Source organism: Agelaius phoeniceus, chromosome 2 (genome assembly GCF_051311805.1).
Source record: "Agelaius phoeniceus isolate bAgePho1 chromosome 2, bAgePho1.hap1, whole genome shotgun sequence".
NCBI classification, from domain to species: Eukaryota; Metazoa; Chordata; class Aves; order Passeriformes; family Icteridae; genus Agelaius; species Agelaius phoeniceus.
This window is the reverse complement of record NC_135266.1, coordinates 35698373-35715280: the sequence shown is the minus strand read 5'-3', so window position 1 is coordinate 35715280 and position 16908 is coordinate 35698373. Positions and strand designations below refer to the sequence as shown.

Sequence of the window (16908 nt, the reverse complement as noted above, 5' to 3'; positions counted from 1 at the left end):
ACACCAAAACGGGCACAAATTGTCACTCTGAAAATCTTTAGACCACAAGCACAGCCCACCTTCCTTTAACTTCATAACACCATAGGTGTGCCCAGTGGCAATTCCCAGCAGCCAGACTTCAACAAGTGCTACTTAGAGCAGCAAACTGGTCTGGCTCTCTCTGTGCTTGAAGAGGGCTGTGTAAAAGACAGCAAAAGCATGTTCCTGTTGTGTAACTGCAGGCATGCATTCAATTTTCTGCTGTATTCTAAATTTAGTAAATAACATAGCAGTTACAGTTTGTGGTTCTCTGTTACAGACTCTACAGAATTTGCAAGAAGTCCTGGAAAAACACAACAAGGATATGAGAGCTGTGGAGATGGCCCCAGCTGCAAAAGAAGCTCTCTCAGTCAGCAGGGATTGACTGTAACCTGGGCAGAAAAACCCAGAAACAGCTCAGAAGGTGTTTCTTTTTAGAAAACATGCAGCAGTAGAGGGCATCAGACAACAAGAAATCCTGTAGACCTTAATGTATGCTTGAAGTGCTAAAGGCCCAGTGAAGGGAGTGGGAACTAGAGAGGCACAGATTGGGATTCTGCAATGCAGGTGAGCATCAGAGAGCAGACTCTGAGAGAAGTCAAACCAGACACATCACTCCTTCTGTGCATGTTGGCTGTAACCATTCCAGCATGTTAATGCTTTGGTGGGAGGGAAAAGGAAAGGGATCACCTTTGGTACTCAAACTTGCCTCAGAGGTGCTCCACTAACAATCCAGCCTTAGCACTGCAATTTATTCCACCAACTCACCGCAACATCTCCCTTCTCTCAGAAGATACAAAAATGCAGGAAACTGTTAGTAAAGCAAGATTGCTCTTGGGTAATGCCTCATGCTGTCCCAAAACACTCAGTACAAGAAGACTCACATAAGAAAAACCAAGAAATTAAGCACTAGCCAGCATGTAACCTTAATTTGTCCATTTGAGCGATGGCTAGGAAACAGGCAGCACTCAGAAGTGAAGCTAAATGACTCATTTTCTGTAAAAGAAAATTCAAGCCACTTACCAGCATTTCCTCCCCACCCTAGAACTATTTGTCCCAGCATGTGCAGAGACAACCACCTCACTGCAGCATGCACTCAGGGTGACCATAAAGTGAAGAAATTAGCTCAATTTCTATTTCTACAACAAAGGGCTGCTCCGTAAGTACAGCAATTTTCTCTTTTCCTTGGTGGAAGTGAGGAAATGTTCATTGGGAACTATTACTCATAGTGCCTTTAACAGGAATGTCTCAGACTTGAAGGAGATCATTCCCATCCCTTGAGAGTGGTTAGGCAGAAAACATTTTAGCTGCATCTGTGGCGTTCCCCAGCCCGACCCTCACGCCCTGTGTGAATGTCAGAGTTATGCAAACAGCAGGGGGAAGTGCAGCTTGAGGCTCCATCAGAAGCCAGAGCATGCAGCTGTTGGAAGTTCTGGCACAACACGCTTTTCCTGCGGTGAGCTGTGGGACGTGCAGCTAGGGCACATTTCGGGGCTGCCGTCAGAAACGCTGCACAGTAGCAGCACTCCTCGGGCCGGAAAAATTTGGAATCATTTTAAGTCACCAGTCTGTCAGCTGCCTGCTTTGAACACAACTCGACCAGGTACTGTATCCCTCCCTTACTATGTTGGGAAATACACAGCAAAATGTTAATGGCTATTTGGAATATTTTTTTTCCTTCTGTAGATAAAAATATCTCAAGGGAGTTTTTAAAATACTTTTCCCTTTAGAACAACATTCTTTTCATACAAGGCTATGTACAAAGTGAGAGCTGCAGGCTATGTGTTTACAAGTCTGGGTTTCCTTTTAGCTATATCAAGTCTACAAAATAGGAATCTTTAAAAGAAATTTTCACAGACTGAACAGCACTGAATTCAAGTGGTATTAATTATGTGACTTTTCACTGAGTGTTGCCAAGCTGATGTCACAAATATGCACTGTTTTCAAGAAAACTGCATATGAGTATGTCTAAAACAACAAGTATTTTCTCTGATGAGGTTTTAGTATCTTGTAAGTATTTTGTTAGAAAGGTAAAGACTGATTATAAACTTTGAATCATTACAGAAAACAAATGATAAAATATGAAAGATATGCAAGCTATTCCCCCCTGCATTATTAAAACAGATGAAGAAAGGAACAAAACCTAAATTACTTTAGGGGAGGGATTAACAATGGGAAAGGGAGGAAGGCATTTTGCTTTAAGCAGAATTCAGTTTAGATAGCAGAGGGGAATGCTTGCTTGTGATTTCTCTGCCTGGGCTCCCATCACCTTTCACTGAGGAAATGGCTTGACAGCGATAACACCAGTCAGTATAATAAATCAATAGCTGTTTTCTGTGTATTGCCTGCTATTTTACAGGCAGCTTCTGGGGAGGTTCAGCCTTGAGCTCCAGCTGCACTTTAAATCTGAGTCTCTCTACTGTGTGGCAACCAACTGCACAATTAAATCTGATTATGTCCAACTCCCTTTTACTTCAATTCTTTTGGAGGCTTATCGGATATAAATGGTAAAGATGGCTGAGGTGTTTCTTGTACTTTTCCTACAAGGATCCTGCTTAGGATGCAGCAAAGGCACAAACTCACATGCAGGAAACTGAGTGTTTCTAGATAGCAGTGCTGCCTCAGCTTTGGTGCTTGTAAGCAAGTGTTTGGATGCCAGTTTTCTAAGCACAGAAATTTAATTTTTCCCACTGAAGCTTGTAGTATTGATGGATAATCTGCTTAATATATAATTTCTGGAAAACAAAAATAAATATGAAACAAACATAATTCATAAAACTGAGGTGCTTGGGACACTTGAGCCAGGCGTGGGATAAATTTCAAAGTCTATTTCAAAGCTTTAGAATGAAGCTCACTCAGCCCCTACTTCAAAGTCTTTAAATAGTTTAATCTCACTGTCCTGACAGTGAAAGAAAAGCCCCAGAGAAACCTCTTCATTCTCAGAGTTAAATAACAAGAGGTCATGAATTCTTCCAAGAAATTATAATTGTTGGAAAAAGATTACTAGACTTTCTACGACTAAAAATTCTTCTTACAAGCCTGAAAAGAAACTTAGCATATTATGTGAAAAAGCACAATGCTGCAACTGTCTGTGGTTATAGAAATGTAAATTATATTGAAGACTGGATTTTAAAGCACTATTTTTTCATTTCTGAACATTAAGTATTTCTTATATAGATGATTCATGTAAGACAATTGAATTATTTTGCTATTTTGAAATATTTCGCTATTGGGCTAGCAATAAAAATAACATTAATGCTTTTACTCTTCTTCATTTAGGGTCTGATCTGAGGTGCACTGGAGTAATAAGACAGAATGTTAACAGGCTTTAAGTTTTTAATCTATTTTTATTGCAGAATATGAAAGATATGCAAGCTATTGCTACTAGGAAGGTGTAACTATGACAGAGTACTCTTGGTTTTGCAGGATTTGAACACTCCAAATGCAGAAATGATTTGGCAACTAACATCTCATTGGTAAGAAAAAAATCATGAGTTACTGTTGTATCATACTTAGATCTAAAGTGAGTGAAGCTTAATACTGATGCAATACTGTGTTATAAAAGAATAGCATTGTTTCTCTCACAATATGATTTTTAGGGTTTTTTTCTTGTTATTTACTGTTTCACTACCCAAAAATCCCAGTCCAGGCAAAAACCATGTCAGAGGAAGTTGATCCCATTCTCAGCTTCCCAGAACAACCCTTTATAAACATCCAAAGCCATGAAGCAAAATTACTTGTATTCCATCTACTGCCTGTAAATTCCCATGAGAGACTGCTCACAGGAAACTTGGAAACAATCAGGAAAGGAGATTTTTAAAGTTATGGTACTGACATTTTCCTCTTCATTACCTCAGTTTGGGTAGATGATAAACACTTAGCACACCCTGTGTGTCTGGACAGAGTGGTTTGTCTGCAGCCAAGCTCACGATGGAGGGTCTCTGGCCATGTGCAGGGGGAGTGATGAATGGCCAGGTCACTGGCTTCTTTTACTCTTCTGTGTTTCAGGTCACCCCTGGTTACAGCCCTGATTTTTGGTCTGCTTCTGCAAGCACCATTCACACAGCCTTCCACCATCACACGGCCAAACTTTGTCCTGCTGCTGGCTGATGATCTCGGCATAGGGGATGTAGGTTGCTATGGGAATGATACTATCAGGTGAGGAAACTGACCCTAAGGGTGAACAGAGCTGGTGTGATATTTAATGTAAAGCTGAAACCCTCTGCCCAGCATTGTCTCACAGCCTGGAGGGCATTCCCAGGGCCAGCTCTGCTGTGTGGTGCTGCTTTACTGTGGGAATATGACAAACATTCCTGTGTATTCCTTAACTGTCTAACACTTCAAAAACAGCTATACCCAAAGGTAAAAACATTGTCCCCTCTTCCAACACACAGGCCTCATTACCTCATTATAATTCTGTTACTATTTTCTCCCAGCCTCACCTCAAAATATAGTTAAATGACTGCAATGAGCAATGTTACCAGGAAATATTTCTCTTTTCAGCTTCAAGGACATAGAATTTGCCTTCTCTTTAAAAATTGTGCCACAGTATTGCCTGATGGCCTGTAACACGTATGAACAAAATGAAATTTGCTACAATCCCTCCCCTCATCCAGCAAAGTTCTTGGAATCTTACCCTGAAAGGTTTCAGTCAGCAAGTTCCTGACAGGAGCTGGTGATCACAGGTAGCTGATAGGGTTTGACAAAGCCAGGCCTCCACAGCATCATCCCCAAGGCATGCATTTCTTTTTACATTCAGGGTGTTACTACTAGCAGGGTGACAAGCATCTGGGCTCTCTTAGCAGCTGGTTCTCTGCAATGCAAAGAATGGCAGGATTTTGAAACAGCAGTTTGGGAGCACCTAGTGCTCCTTTGAGGAGAAATGCTTATCAACTAACTGAGATGGCCATTGTGCTGAAGGGTGGAACTACACCAACTGCTTTGCCAAGTTACCTTGGACTGCACCTCTGGTGAAAGGCTGTAGAAAACAAGAAATGCTGCAGATGTTATTTCCTGGCAGCTGTCTTTGAGGGAGAAATCCATAACAGTACAAGTACAAAGCAACAAAACATCCAGGATCTTTCAAAATTCTACTGAAGGTTTTGCCTTCTTGTGAGCACCATTGAACTGATAATTGCAAAAACAAAATTGTAAAACTGAAGCTCAATCTAATCTAAAATAGAAGTAGGCACACCTTGAATTGGAAGAGGGGGATATTGTATTCTGAAATGTAAGATATTGCCTTATCTGTAACTAGTGTGCTAGGCAAGCTTGTTTTTGTTGGTTGCCAGTTGTTGGCAAAATACCCTCTTCTCACCTACTTACTGATGTGTGGCTTAATTCATGTTGCTGTGAGAGATTGCCACTATAGTGTGAAAACATGCACGATTTCTTTCCCTTTTTCTCCTTCTCCCTTGCTACAAATGTCATGAGAAGCACCTTGTTAGCTTCCTTATCAGTACTGTAAGTCATGGAGCATCTTGTCTAGTCAAGCACTGTCACCCTGTGGCAACCAAATTACCATACACTGATACACTGAGGCTGATACACAGCTCTGTAAGAAGCTAGTGAAGGAAAGGCAGCTCTGGGGGAATGAAAGGTCTTTGCTGTGAGGATGGTGAGGCACTGGAACTGGTGGTGAGGCACTGTGTTGTCTGGAGAAGCTCTGTGGATACCCCATCCTTGGAAGTGTTCAAAGCCAGGTTGGATAGGGCTCTGAGCAACTTCATCTAGTGGAAAGTGTTCCTGCCCATGGCAGGAGGGTTGGAATTTTGTGATTTTTTTGGTCCCTTTCAGCCCAAACCATTCTACAATTCTATGATTTCTGCAAGACTCTTCATAGGACAAGGGGAAAAGAAAAAAAAGAAAAAGGTTATCTCGAAATTTATCCATATATAAAAATACTGATTTTTAATGAAGAAAGAAAAATAGAAATATTTCCTATCACTTGAGAAAATTTAAATAAATTACAAAAATATTTCCTGGCCATCTTCAAATAGGACAAACTTCTGAAAATAAAGATAAGTCTATAATTTCTTATTCCCCTGAAAGACTCTCTGGATGATTATCTGGTGGCATTGGTTGCATTTTTAGGACCCCGAACATTGATGGCCTGGCCAAGGAAGGAGTGAAGCTGACCCAGCACATCGCTGCAGCCCCGCTCTGCACGCCCAGCAGAGCAGCTTTCCTCACTGGCAGATACCCCCTCCGATCAGGTTTGCCTTGCAAAGCCTCACACCCTTCAAACATTGCTCTACTGCTGGAGAGAACAGTGCCATACAAGGGGCACAGAAGAAATGAGGGTGTGCAAACAGAGGTTTTGCTCCATCCTCACTGAGACACACGAGGTGTCAGACAGGCTTTGAGGTGGCTTCTCTATTTGTAAGGTATTTGTGAACTGGTCTGGAGGGAAGCAGAGCAGAGAAGAATCAGCTTTGCAGAGCTTGGTCTCCCCCAAAGCACAATTCTGGCTACCTTTTGGCACTCTTTGGTACAGATTGCAGCCAGAATGGAGTTAGAGCAAACTGTTACATTCAAAAAAGTCATTATGTAAAACAGGAAGAATAGTAACAACACGCTTAGGAAGCACTACCTAAATTAATTTCTGTCAGAGGTGACTCATCATCAGATGTCAGAAGCAGCTCAGCCCTGCAGGGAGCAGAGTAGGCCTGTGCAGATGTGTGTCCATTCCCTCCAGTCAAGGTGCAGAACAAGTAATTCACGGGAAAGCTTCTTTACGTATCTGTCAAAATTAATCTGTCCTAGGAGATAACAGTTTGACAGCAATATTATTTTTCCCAATTGTGTTTTTGAAGAAAAAACAATATCCTGTCAAACTGCATCCCCGAGATGAAGAGGTATGAAAAACAAATCGCTCTACATGTTTCTAACAGCAACCCTCAAATGCTTGTTCTATTGCAAATTATCTTCGGAGCCTTCATTCCTGAGGCATTTTGAAGCTGATATGTCATCCTTCTTCTATCATGACAGCTCCCACTGAGACTGGTAGTTTGAAAACAGTAGTAGTTTGAAAGGGCTTGTACAGACCCTTTCCCTCTGTAACAGCAGGGCCAGAGATGTTTGGGGCTACAATGAGAGATTGAACTTTACATAGCACTGTATGATGGGGTTATGCCAGGATAAAATACTAAATAATAGGGTGTAAACCTGCAGGTGAAGAGGAGATAGCTACTCTGTGGGGCTCAGAGATCAGATACCAGCCATGCCACTGTGCAAGGATGCCCTGAGCTCCCTGGCAGCCCTCAGTGAGCTGGAGACTGAGACTGACAGGGGGCTGAAGTCTCCTTGCCCTCTCCCTACCCTCACATTCACACTAAGGAAGGGCATTCCATACAGCCCAGGTGCCACTGTGACATAGAAAATCTCCTACACAACCATGTAATTCCAAATGAAAAGAAGTTAAAGAAAAAAAGTGTTGATATGAGATACAAAGATGAAAGAATAGGCACTATGGTGGGTCTTAGCTCTTTCTTAATATCATCTAGGGTCTTACCAAACAAACAGCATTAGGAAAAATGTTTAACACTACCATTTCAATGAAATCAGGAAACAAAAACGTATGTTGGATAAAAGACCTCAACCCTTTTTACTGACTCAGATTGTTTTTATTGCATTTTTAGGGATGGATGCTATAAATGATTACCGTGTTATTTTTTGGAACGCTGGCTCAGGAGGGCTTCCTCCAAATGAAACCACTTTTGCCAAAATACTGCAGCACCAAGGCTACAGCACAGGACTGATAGGTATGGAGGCACTCCTCTCCTAAAGATGCTCTTGCATGTGTTTCGCCTGCACATCTCACTCAAACCATTTGTTTTAGTTAGTAACTGCTCGTACTTCAGTTGTAATATTTTTATTTTCTGATTAAGAATAATATATAAACAGAAACTCTGACCAAAAAGTACCTCTCTTAAAAGAACAAGCGTATGATAAAGAGGGCAATTTTACCACTGACCCAGTTTCAAGAACAGCTGTGGTTGTTAAAATACATAACAGAAAATTTTATTAATTCATGAATATTATTATGCCAGGTATAAAATACTTATTCCAATACTATTTCATTTTAAAAAAGTGAAAATATGAGTGTCATTTAAATATGCATGATGATGTTTTATACACTTCAGAGCAGATTCACACAAAAGGGAACAGCTGCTACTTAAAACATCAGAGACAGTTAACAGTGTCACAAGATTGGGCCTTTCAGAAACAGAAACAAAGCAATTATTTTTTTCTTCAGTCACAGCATGCCACCGCAGCTCACCAAGATTTCAGTACACCCCAAGAACACTGACTTCTTCAGCATCAATGTGAATTTCATTTTACTTTCTATTTTATAGCTCTATTGGTTTTTTTTGTACAGTTGTAACTTTTGGTCACGATCTTGTTCCAAATAATTATTTATCTTAGATGCGTCACATAGTTCCACAGACTGATAGAGTACAAACAGAGTACAAACATTCCTGGCTGATTTTTCAGCTATTTGCCCTACTTCAACCAAGCATGTAAAATGTCAAATCTGAAATCTGTATCTGGCACATAAAATAGCTGCACAAACCAACTGAATTTATTAATAAAACTTCCTGCAAAAATAGATTTGTATTCATTCAACAGAATAAATCTAAACCACACCAGACAAAATTAAAAGAAGCCTTCCGAGCAATTACAAATCTACATTACTGACGTTCCATCTCCTGTTAGTTTGGTAGCAATATTATTTTAGTTGTTTAAATCAGCTCATAGACCAGACTGTGCACGCTTCAGCTTCATCTTGGTTTCAGCATGTTATCACTAGCAAAACAATCAGTTTTGTCTCCCCTCTCCCCAGGGAATTGCCCTGCAGCAGAGTCCTGCTGCTTGCCTCCCAGAAGCAAACGGGGAGGCATTTTCCCTGTGGGCATCTCAGCCAAAATCACACCACAGGTGCCAAAAGCATCACTTAGATTAACCAGATTGACAGATCCTGATTAATTGCACCATGGGGATGATGGAAAGCACCAGTGATAGGTGACACACAGAATAACACAAGAATTTTACATTCAAGTCATGAAGCAAAAAATCTTAACATCTACTCATGTCACTACAGCTGAATGAGCACTAAGTAGTCTCACCTGAATTGTTTGTGATTGTTTTGCCCTGAGCACAACCAGTTTAATTGCAAAGTTAAATCCTATTAATAACCTGCAGCCTGAGGTGATAATGAGATTTTTTGTTGGGAAATGCTTTGAAGGTTCTTTGCAGTCAGAAAACCAATGCTGTATAAGTAATGCCCTCAGAGATTAATTTATCTTAATTATACACTTAGTTTAGCTTCTGCAGATTTGATTCTTTTCTAGTATGTCAGAAACATTTATTGACCTCAGCTGGAGATTTAGGTGTTGAAGTGCATCTGAATTCCAACAATACTTTAGCTGCACCTGTATTTATGACCTATGCATTTACGTATTGATTACAAATCTGTTTCATTCTACAGCTAGCTCTAAATATGCCAGGAGGTAAACTGAGTAGAGATTTCAGCTGAAAGCAATTCATCCACTTACTCTAGAACTTCCATTCTTCCTTTATATTTACAGCCAAGAAACAGCATTTTTTTTCTCCTCTGGGGCAGTTTTTCTGCTCCTATTGTAATGCACTGCAATTCTATTGAAACCCACTCAGAGCTGGCTACTATTACATGTACTGATAACATACTGAACCATTTATTGAGGATAACTTCATCCTGGAAGTGCACAGTTCCTCTCTCTACAATAAGAATTAGTTTCAAATTAGTTTTCAAGTAAAGTTCTTAATGTCCATTATACTCTGACATCCAAGATCTGCAAAAAATGCCATTAAGCCTCTGATGAGTGGTAGATTTTATTCACTCAATTCAGATGTTCTCAAACCTCAATGTTTGAACCAAATGAGCCAACTTACTGTATCCCCACGTAAGTGCCTAACCAGGCTGTTTGAGTAGGCTGGAGGTGAAGCAAAAGCATGGTTTAGATGTGCCATTCATGAAAGTAGTTGGTATATTCATAATGAAGAACAAATTGTGTTGCAAAAGGTCAAGAGGTGTTCTTTCTGATCAATGAAGACTTCAGTATTTAAAAGAAGTAGGCTTTAACTTTTTAAAATTTGATTAAATCCAAATAAATGGCAAAAATATTTATAAAACAAAGGTTTTTATTCTCAGTCAGTATGTGGAGATATAATGATCATCAATGTTACTTAGAAATGTACAGCTTCATGAGAAATCCTGATCTCCTGAGCTCAAGTTTTTCTGGATCCAGTTTTTCTGGAAAACAGTTGGATGAGCCGCTAGTTTAACTACTCTTTCCATACCTTCCCTTATCAATCTGGCACCAACACAAAGTTTTGCCATAGTCCTGACACCAAGCACTTCAAAACCTCCCAGGAACAAGTCTGCATAGCACTTTGAAGGTAAAGGGACAACAAAAGAAGATTATTTCCCCCTATGCTTACAAAAGGAGAGCTTCCTTCTGTTTGATACTTGACAGGTCTCCAGGAAGGCCATACATTTTTGTTCAGTTTGAAACTTTTCTCAATTTCCAGTTGTTTTTATATGTTGGGGTTTTTTTTCAATGTTTGATAGAAGCTACAGGGCATGAATATATATACAGAGCACCAAAAAATGTGTTGAAAATTTATAAACTGTAGAGGTTTACTTTAGTCAATCCCATTATATAACTATATACTTGGTATATTTCTGTGTAGGATGAAGCAGTTATCACAAGCAGAAAACAACCAACCACTTTTTGAGAAATGTTCTGTGTAAGGAAAAGTCCATTCTTTTAAAATATTGTCCCTTCATATTTTAATAACCTCTATTTTCAGGGAAGTGGCATCAAGGTGTGAACTGTGAGTCCCGCAATGACCACTGCCATCACCCTTTAAAACATGGATTTGACTACTTCTATGGGATGCCTTTTACACTTATAAGTGACTGTCAGCCAACGGAAACACCAGAGATGGACAGAGCCTTCAGGAGGAAACTCTGGCTTTCCACTCAGATGATTGGCCTCATTACACTCACTGCTGTCCTTGGGAGACTGACTGGCCTGATTTCAGTCCACTGGAGAACGCTGACCTGCCTTGCTGCCTTCAGTCTCCTGTTCTTCATATCCTGGTTCTCAAGTTATGGATTTGTGCGGTACTGGAACTGCATTATGATGAGAAACCATGGAATTACTGAGCAGCCAATGGTGACAGACAGAACTACGTCCCTTATCTTGAGAGAGTCCATTTCATTTATTGAAAGGTAAAGACTTCCTTTGTCCACAGATTTTCTGGTTCTTTCACATTTTGCAACCTGTAAACAGCACTTTCCTCCTTCATGTCTTCATAAGTTTTTATAATTTTACAGTATTATATAGTATTTTAAGTACTATTATTTTTATTCATTTTAAATAATGTCAATAGTTGTATCATGTAATTAAAAAAGAAAAAAAAGCTGCTGCTTAAGGATGCCCCTTATTCCTAACTTCACTAAAGCTGATTAATACTTCCCAACTTCCATGGGTTGTATTGAATATTTCTAGGCCATATTTAAGAAATATGTATATCTATCAATGAGAGCAGCATTGCAGCCTTAAGGAATAGCAGGTGATGTCAGAAATGTGTGTGTGGGCCAGGGAAGGAGAAGCAGAGCTGTGATGTAGCCTTATCATATGGACTGATAAGTGAGCAACAGCTGGCAGGGGATGAAACTGCTGCCTTCACTTCAGTACCACAGTAGTGCTTTGCAATAGCAGGAAGTGGATCATAGATAGAAATCTGGAAGTTTTCTATCTATGATTCAGAGTAGAAAAAGGATATTTTATATAGACCCAAAATTATTCTAAAGGATCCTAATCACTGGGTTATAGTATCTTACAAAATAAGGTGTTTCTGAAGGGACTGTTGAAATAGCTATACAAAAATAATACCATTTGCACTACAACTGATCTGCATTGAGGGCCTTCCTCCCTAATAACACAGTGTTGATTTCTGTTTTGTAGAAATAAGCACAAGCCATTCCTCCTCTTTCTTTCCTTTTTGCATTCCCACACCCCTCTCCTCACCACAGAGAAGTTTCTTGGGAGAAGCAGACACGGTTTATATGGAGACAATGTAGAGGAGATGGACTGGATGGTGGGTAAGTCAACAAGGCAAGTAGCTATGTCTCCAGCTATCAAATACCTAGGTCTAAACAAACAGATTTTATTAAAAGAACAAGGAAGATGATTAAAAGCATATACAAAAAAATCATAAGCATTTAATGAACATCTGTCAATCTTGTGTGAGCACTGATGATTTCTAGTGTTGGGTTTTTACTTTCTCCAGTCTTGGGCCAAATGTTCACTCTTTTTTTTTTTGGTCAAGTGTTTACCAGTTTTAACCATGTTCCCTTAGCTCCTGTCAAGGAGCTCTCCAGTTCCTCTTACTAAATATGTGATAATTACTTCATTTTCTATGATTAGTAAAGACCAGGTCATTTCAGCCTCTTATGGTCATTTCTAAGCAGGACATGTCAGAAAGTAATAAAATCAATAAGCAAATTAATTTCAGATGAAAAACAGCAGGTTTATTTTTGACTGCTGCACTAAGCAGAATACTGGAAATTTTTCAGCCATGATCATAAATCCAGAAATGTTCATCAGTGTTCTCCAGTATACCCCCCCCAATAAGATTCATGTTATTTTTCAGGCTGTTTTTCTGGAGGGGAAGGAGAATTATTTATCATTCAGTCTGATGGACAAAAAGTATCCACATTTGCAAAAGAGAGAAAAGTCAGGTACACATACAAGGAGAATTTGGTTTCAAACCTGTCAAACATTTACGTACTGCAAATGTAATTAAGGATGTCAAAAACAGCTCAAGAATTACTTTTAAATTTAAAGGCATTTCATTATTAATGCATATTATATCCATGCAGTAATGTAATGCAAATCTTAACTGTGATCTAGACAGATAAAATAAGGGTAACATTATGTTTTTCCATATTTTTCATGATGGCTACCACTGATGAAGACACTAACTTTTAGATCATCATTTCTTTCCATATTTTTACTGTACATGGTATTTTTTTTTGCCCTTGACCATACAGGCTTTTTATCTGTGACTTTTGTCTATGGTTCTTGCACTCCCTGTTAAAATACCAATAATAAAGTAGTGGTGACAACGCAGCACAAATTTTCTGTGTTTTTAGAGACAATGAAATCATAACAGAAAATATCAATCTTAAAAATATTAGACAATGAGCAACCTTATGTAGGTAAGAAATTACACTGGTAAATGTTCACAAGTCAGAGGTTAAAATTTATGTAGTATGAGGGATATTTTTGCTTTTTAATATACACATATTCTTGCGTTTACAGGCCAGGTTCTCGATGCTATTGACAAGGAGGGCTTGAGAGAAACTACACTAGTTTATTTTGCCTCTGATCATGGTGGATGGCTGGAAAGACAGGAAGGTGAAAGGCAGCTGGGTGGCTGGAATGGAATATACAAAGGTAAGAGCTGTCAGGGACAGTGACAACCCAGCAACAACTAGTAAAGAAATTAAGGCACCCCTAAGGCTTAAGTAAGATTATATACTCAAGGAGTAACACTGGTTTATTATCAAGAAGCAAATATGTGTCGTTCTAATAAGGCATGTAACAATGTAGTACATTCTAACCTGGGCAGGTGTCCTTTGTAAGCATGAATTCTCAGATTGTTGGGTTCTAGTCTACTGAACATATTTTCACTACTGCTCAGTAGGAGCTTAGCAGCAAAAACAAGAGAGTAAAGAAGGCTCATCAAGGTAACATGATAATACAATAAAATTTGTGCAAAAATTATTTTAAAACAAACTTATTTTTTGATTTTTCTTTTTATTTAATGAAAGGTGGAAAAGCTATGGGAGGCTGGGAAGGAGGAATCCGTGTCCCAGGGATATTTAGATGGCCAGGAGTGTTACCTGCAGGCACAGTTATTGATGAACCTACAAGTCTTATGGATATTTATCCTACAGTGGTTCATTTGGCTGGAGGGGAAGTTCCTCAGGACAGGTACAAACAAAAGCATCTTTATTCTTCCTTCTTTCCCAAAACTAAGGAAACACATTCTAAGAGCTTAATGTTTTCTTTTTCAGTCCTGTTCATTTTTTAGACATATCAATATCTATGAGTTCAATCACCTCTTTTCTACCTGAGAGATTCAGCCCCTACCTGCCATCATCTGCAATCCCCTTCCTTGTCCAGAGCTGCCAGTTCCAGGGAGAGGTGTGCAGAGGGAGCAGAGTCCTGTGCAGCTCACCTCAGCCCTGTGGTGTGTTTCTCGTGCCAGGGTGATGGACGGCCGGGACCTGCTGCCTTTGCTGCGTGGAGCAGCGGCACACTCGGAGCACGAGTTCCTGTTCCATTACTGCGGCGTGCACTTACACGCCGCGCGCTGGCACCAGAAGGACAGTGAGTACACAGCTTTGTCACAGACGTCTTTCATGAAAAATCCTTTTGATAGGATCTTTTTCTCTTGAGAAGCTGAGAGGCCTCAGAAATGAAATGTAAACAATAATTATCTGCTGCTGTGGAATGCAACAGGTGCACCTTTGATTGGTCTCATGTGATAGTTTTAATTAATGGCCAATCACAGTCCAACTGTCTCAGACTCTCTGGTCAGTCACAAGATTTTATTATCATTCCATTCCTTTCCTTGCTAGCCTTCTGATGAAATATTTTCTTCTATTCTTTTAGTATAGTTTTAATATATAATTTTCTTTTAATATAATATATATAATAAAATAATCAATCAGCCTTCTGAAACATGGAGTCAAGATTCTCGTCTCTTCCCTCGTCCTGGGACCCCTGCGAACACCACCACACAGCTTCTCTCAAAGAATGATGTTCACTCTACAGGAGGGCACATTGTTCTAACACATTACTGTTCTGGGATTCCATCTTCCCAAGTACTTTGGGTGTAACGTGGCAAAGAACTTATTGGCATTGCCTGTATTGTACAGCACCAGGAGAAATTACTGCATTAGCTAATAAGTGTAGAGCTGAAGTGCATCCAGAAATGAGCTCTAGAAAAACATTCACTCTTCCTTGTTGTAACCAGCCTTCTGTGATCCTTTCTTTCCTGCCAGCTGGAGCTGTTTGGAAGGCTCATTACATGACTCCCATTTTCAGTCCTCCTGGAGCTGGGGCTTGTTATGACAGAGGATTTTGCCAATGCTTTGGGGAAGGAGTGACCCATCACGAGCCTCCATTGTTGTTTGAGCTCTCACAAGACCCTTCTGAAGCCAAACCTCTCTCGGCTGACACGGAGCCCCTCTTTGACACTGTCATAAGGAAGATTGGCAGGGCCATAGAGGAGCATCGCAGGACCCTGACTGCAGTGCCAGAGCAGCTCTCTGTGTCCAACGTGGTGTGGAAACCATGGCTGCAGCCGTGCTGTGGGACCTTCCCCTTCTGCTGGTGTGATAAGGAAGGTGATAATAAACTTGCTGAACTATAAAGGAGAGAACCTGATACTTTCTCAAAAATGTATTTAGATTAAGAGTGTTTCCTTTGGGGGTGTTGACCCCATGGGTCATTTTTTTCCCTAAATTGAGCCTTTATAAAATAATTGTTCCAGTCAATGGCACAGAATTTAGTAGAGGTAGCTCTAAGCTGGACACTCTCAGAGAGGGCTCAAGACAGATGATCCAAAGACCATGTTTTAACTAGCATCTGCTGACAAGTGAATGAATAGTTCAAATGCACTGAAGCAGGCCAAGATTAGAGTTGTACAAGTAATGATTCTGAATGTATATTCAGAAGCTTTCCTTTGGGTTTTTGTACTGAATTTCTAAGTGATTCCTGGACTGAGGTCTTCCTTAATTTTGTTATCCTTATCTCCCTTTTGTTATCCCGGCAATGCATAAGGTGACCCTATAATAATTTTTTGCAGTCTACTGCTTCCAAAATCATTAGAAAATAGTCTTGCCTGCAGTTCCTCAGAAAATCTTTCTTAGGAGAGGCTTTCTTCTTCCCTTGTAGAAAGAGACTCCAGCAGCAGTGATGATGACATCTGATTGTCCTAGGTAAGGTGTAGAGCCTGGAAACGTGACAACCTAGGCAGTGGCTGTCTGAGCTCTGTGAGAAGGGTGGGACTCCTCCAGCTGGAGTCAGCCTCTTTTCATGGAGAGGAAACAAAGGAAAGCATTGTCCTTTTCCAAAGGTCCCTTTGCCCCCAGCTCCCCAAACAGCACTGGCAAGGGCCTTTTGCCATCGATGGCCACAGCAGTGCCACACTGATAACCAGTTCAGAGATTTGGGCACAGGACTGCACAAGATACCCTGCTGCCCAGACCTCAGTCATAAGTGTTTCCTGCTGACAAGTGGTATGTTCAGAAAGATGGCAAACAGTAATTATGAAAACAAGCAATAATTTGCTATGGAAAAAGAGAAATGGAGAATTAAGGTATTTTTTTGCTTCACAAGTTACATTTTCACTCCAAAGAGCTAGAATTACTTGGGTCTATCTCTTTGCTTTCGTGGGTTTTTTTTTTTCTGCAGTTCTTTTCTTCTTTGTGCTAAAATATTTGTTTCTAATTAAGCAGCCTTGCAGGTAATGCTTTTCTTTGTAGGGCTGTAAATACATCTGTTCAAATAGACATGTTTACACTGGTATATCAGAATACTTACACATCTGAGAACATAATTTGCCCATTTGTTTTACTTCACTGTTTTTAATTATTCTTTAATTTCTGTGCTAGGACCAATTTATCTTATTCATCTTACTTGGTAAACATTTGGTTTATTTTGGTTTTATTTCCTCTCTTGTTTCCTACAATTCAGTCACCAGGAAATCTGCAGGTAAACAAAGCCCTGCAGCTTAAAAGCAAAATTTTATTTTATGCTGTGA

At 39.9% G+C, this 16908-nt stretch overlaps 1 protein-coding gene across 3 annotated transcripts; it reads left to right on the top strand.

The window, feature by feature from the left end:
- Nucleotides 1–1362: 1362 nt before the first annotated feature.
- LOC129117215 (arylsulfatase D-like) lies at nucleotides 1363–16389 on the top strand. Of its 3 annotated transcripts, none has more exons than XM_077173494.1 (11): nucleotides 1363–1621; nucleotides 3445–3494; nucleotides 4027–4176; nucleotides 6112–6233; nucleotides 7659–7781; nucleotides 10873–11296; nucleotides 12104–12168; nucleotides 13395–13529; nucleotides 13907–14069; nucleotides 14347–14468; nucleotides 15146–16389. In XM_077173494.1, exons 2-11 carry the CDS (start codon nucleotides 3469–3471, stop codon nucleotides 15514–15516), a joined length of 1701 nt encoding a protein of 566 aa, XP_077029609.1. In that variant the 5' UTR covers nucleotides 1363–1621; nucleotides 3445–3468; the 3' UTR covers nucleotides 15517–16389. The 3 variants fall into 3 exon arrangements, with proteins under 3 accessions (XP_077029609.1, XP_054483739.2, XP_077029610.1); XM_054627764.2 differs by having other exon boundaries at nucleotides 1368–1621; nucleotides 12036–12172; XM_077173495.1 differs by lacking the exons at nucleotides 1363–1621; nucleotides 3445–3494; nucleotides 6112–6233 and having other exon boundaries at nucleotides 4030–4176; nucleotides 12036–12172.
- Nucleotides 16390–16908: the final 519 nt, after the last annotated feature.

What these genes read in the sequence shown, in the direction of transcription:
- LOC129117215 (XM_054627764.2), top strand. Translation starts at nt 3,469, where the DNA reads ATGATTTGGCAACTAACATCTCATTG. An exon ending in CAGATACCCCCTCCGATCAG is followed by an intron (nt 6,234 to 7,658) that starts GTTTGCCTTGCA and finishes TTGCATTTTTAG; the next exon opens with GGATGGATGCTATAAATGAT. An exon ending in GCGCTGGCACCAGAAGGACA is followed by an intron (nt 14,469 to 15,145) that starts GTGAGTACACAG and finishes CTTTCCTGCCAG; the next exon opens with CTGGAGCTGTTTGGAAGGCT.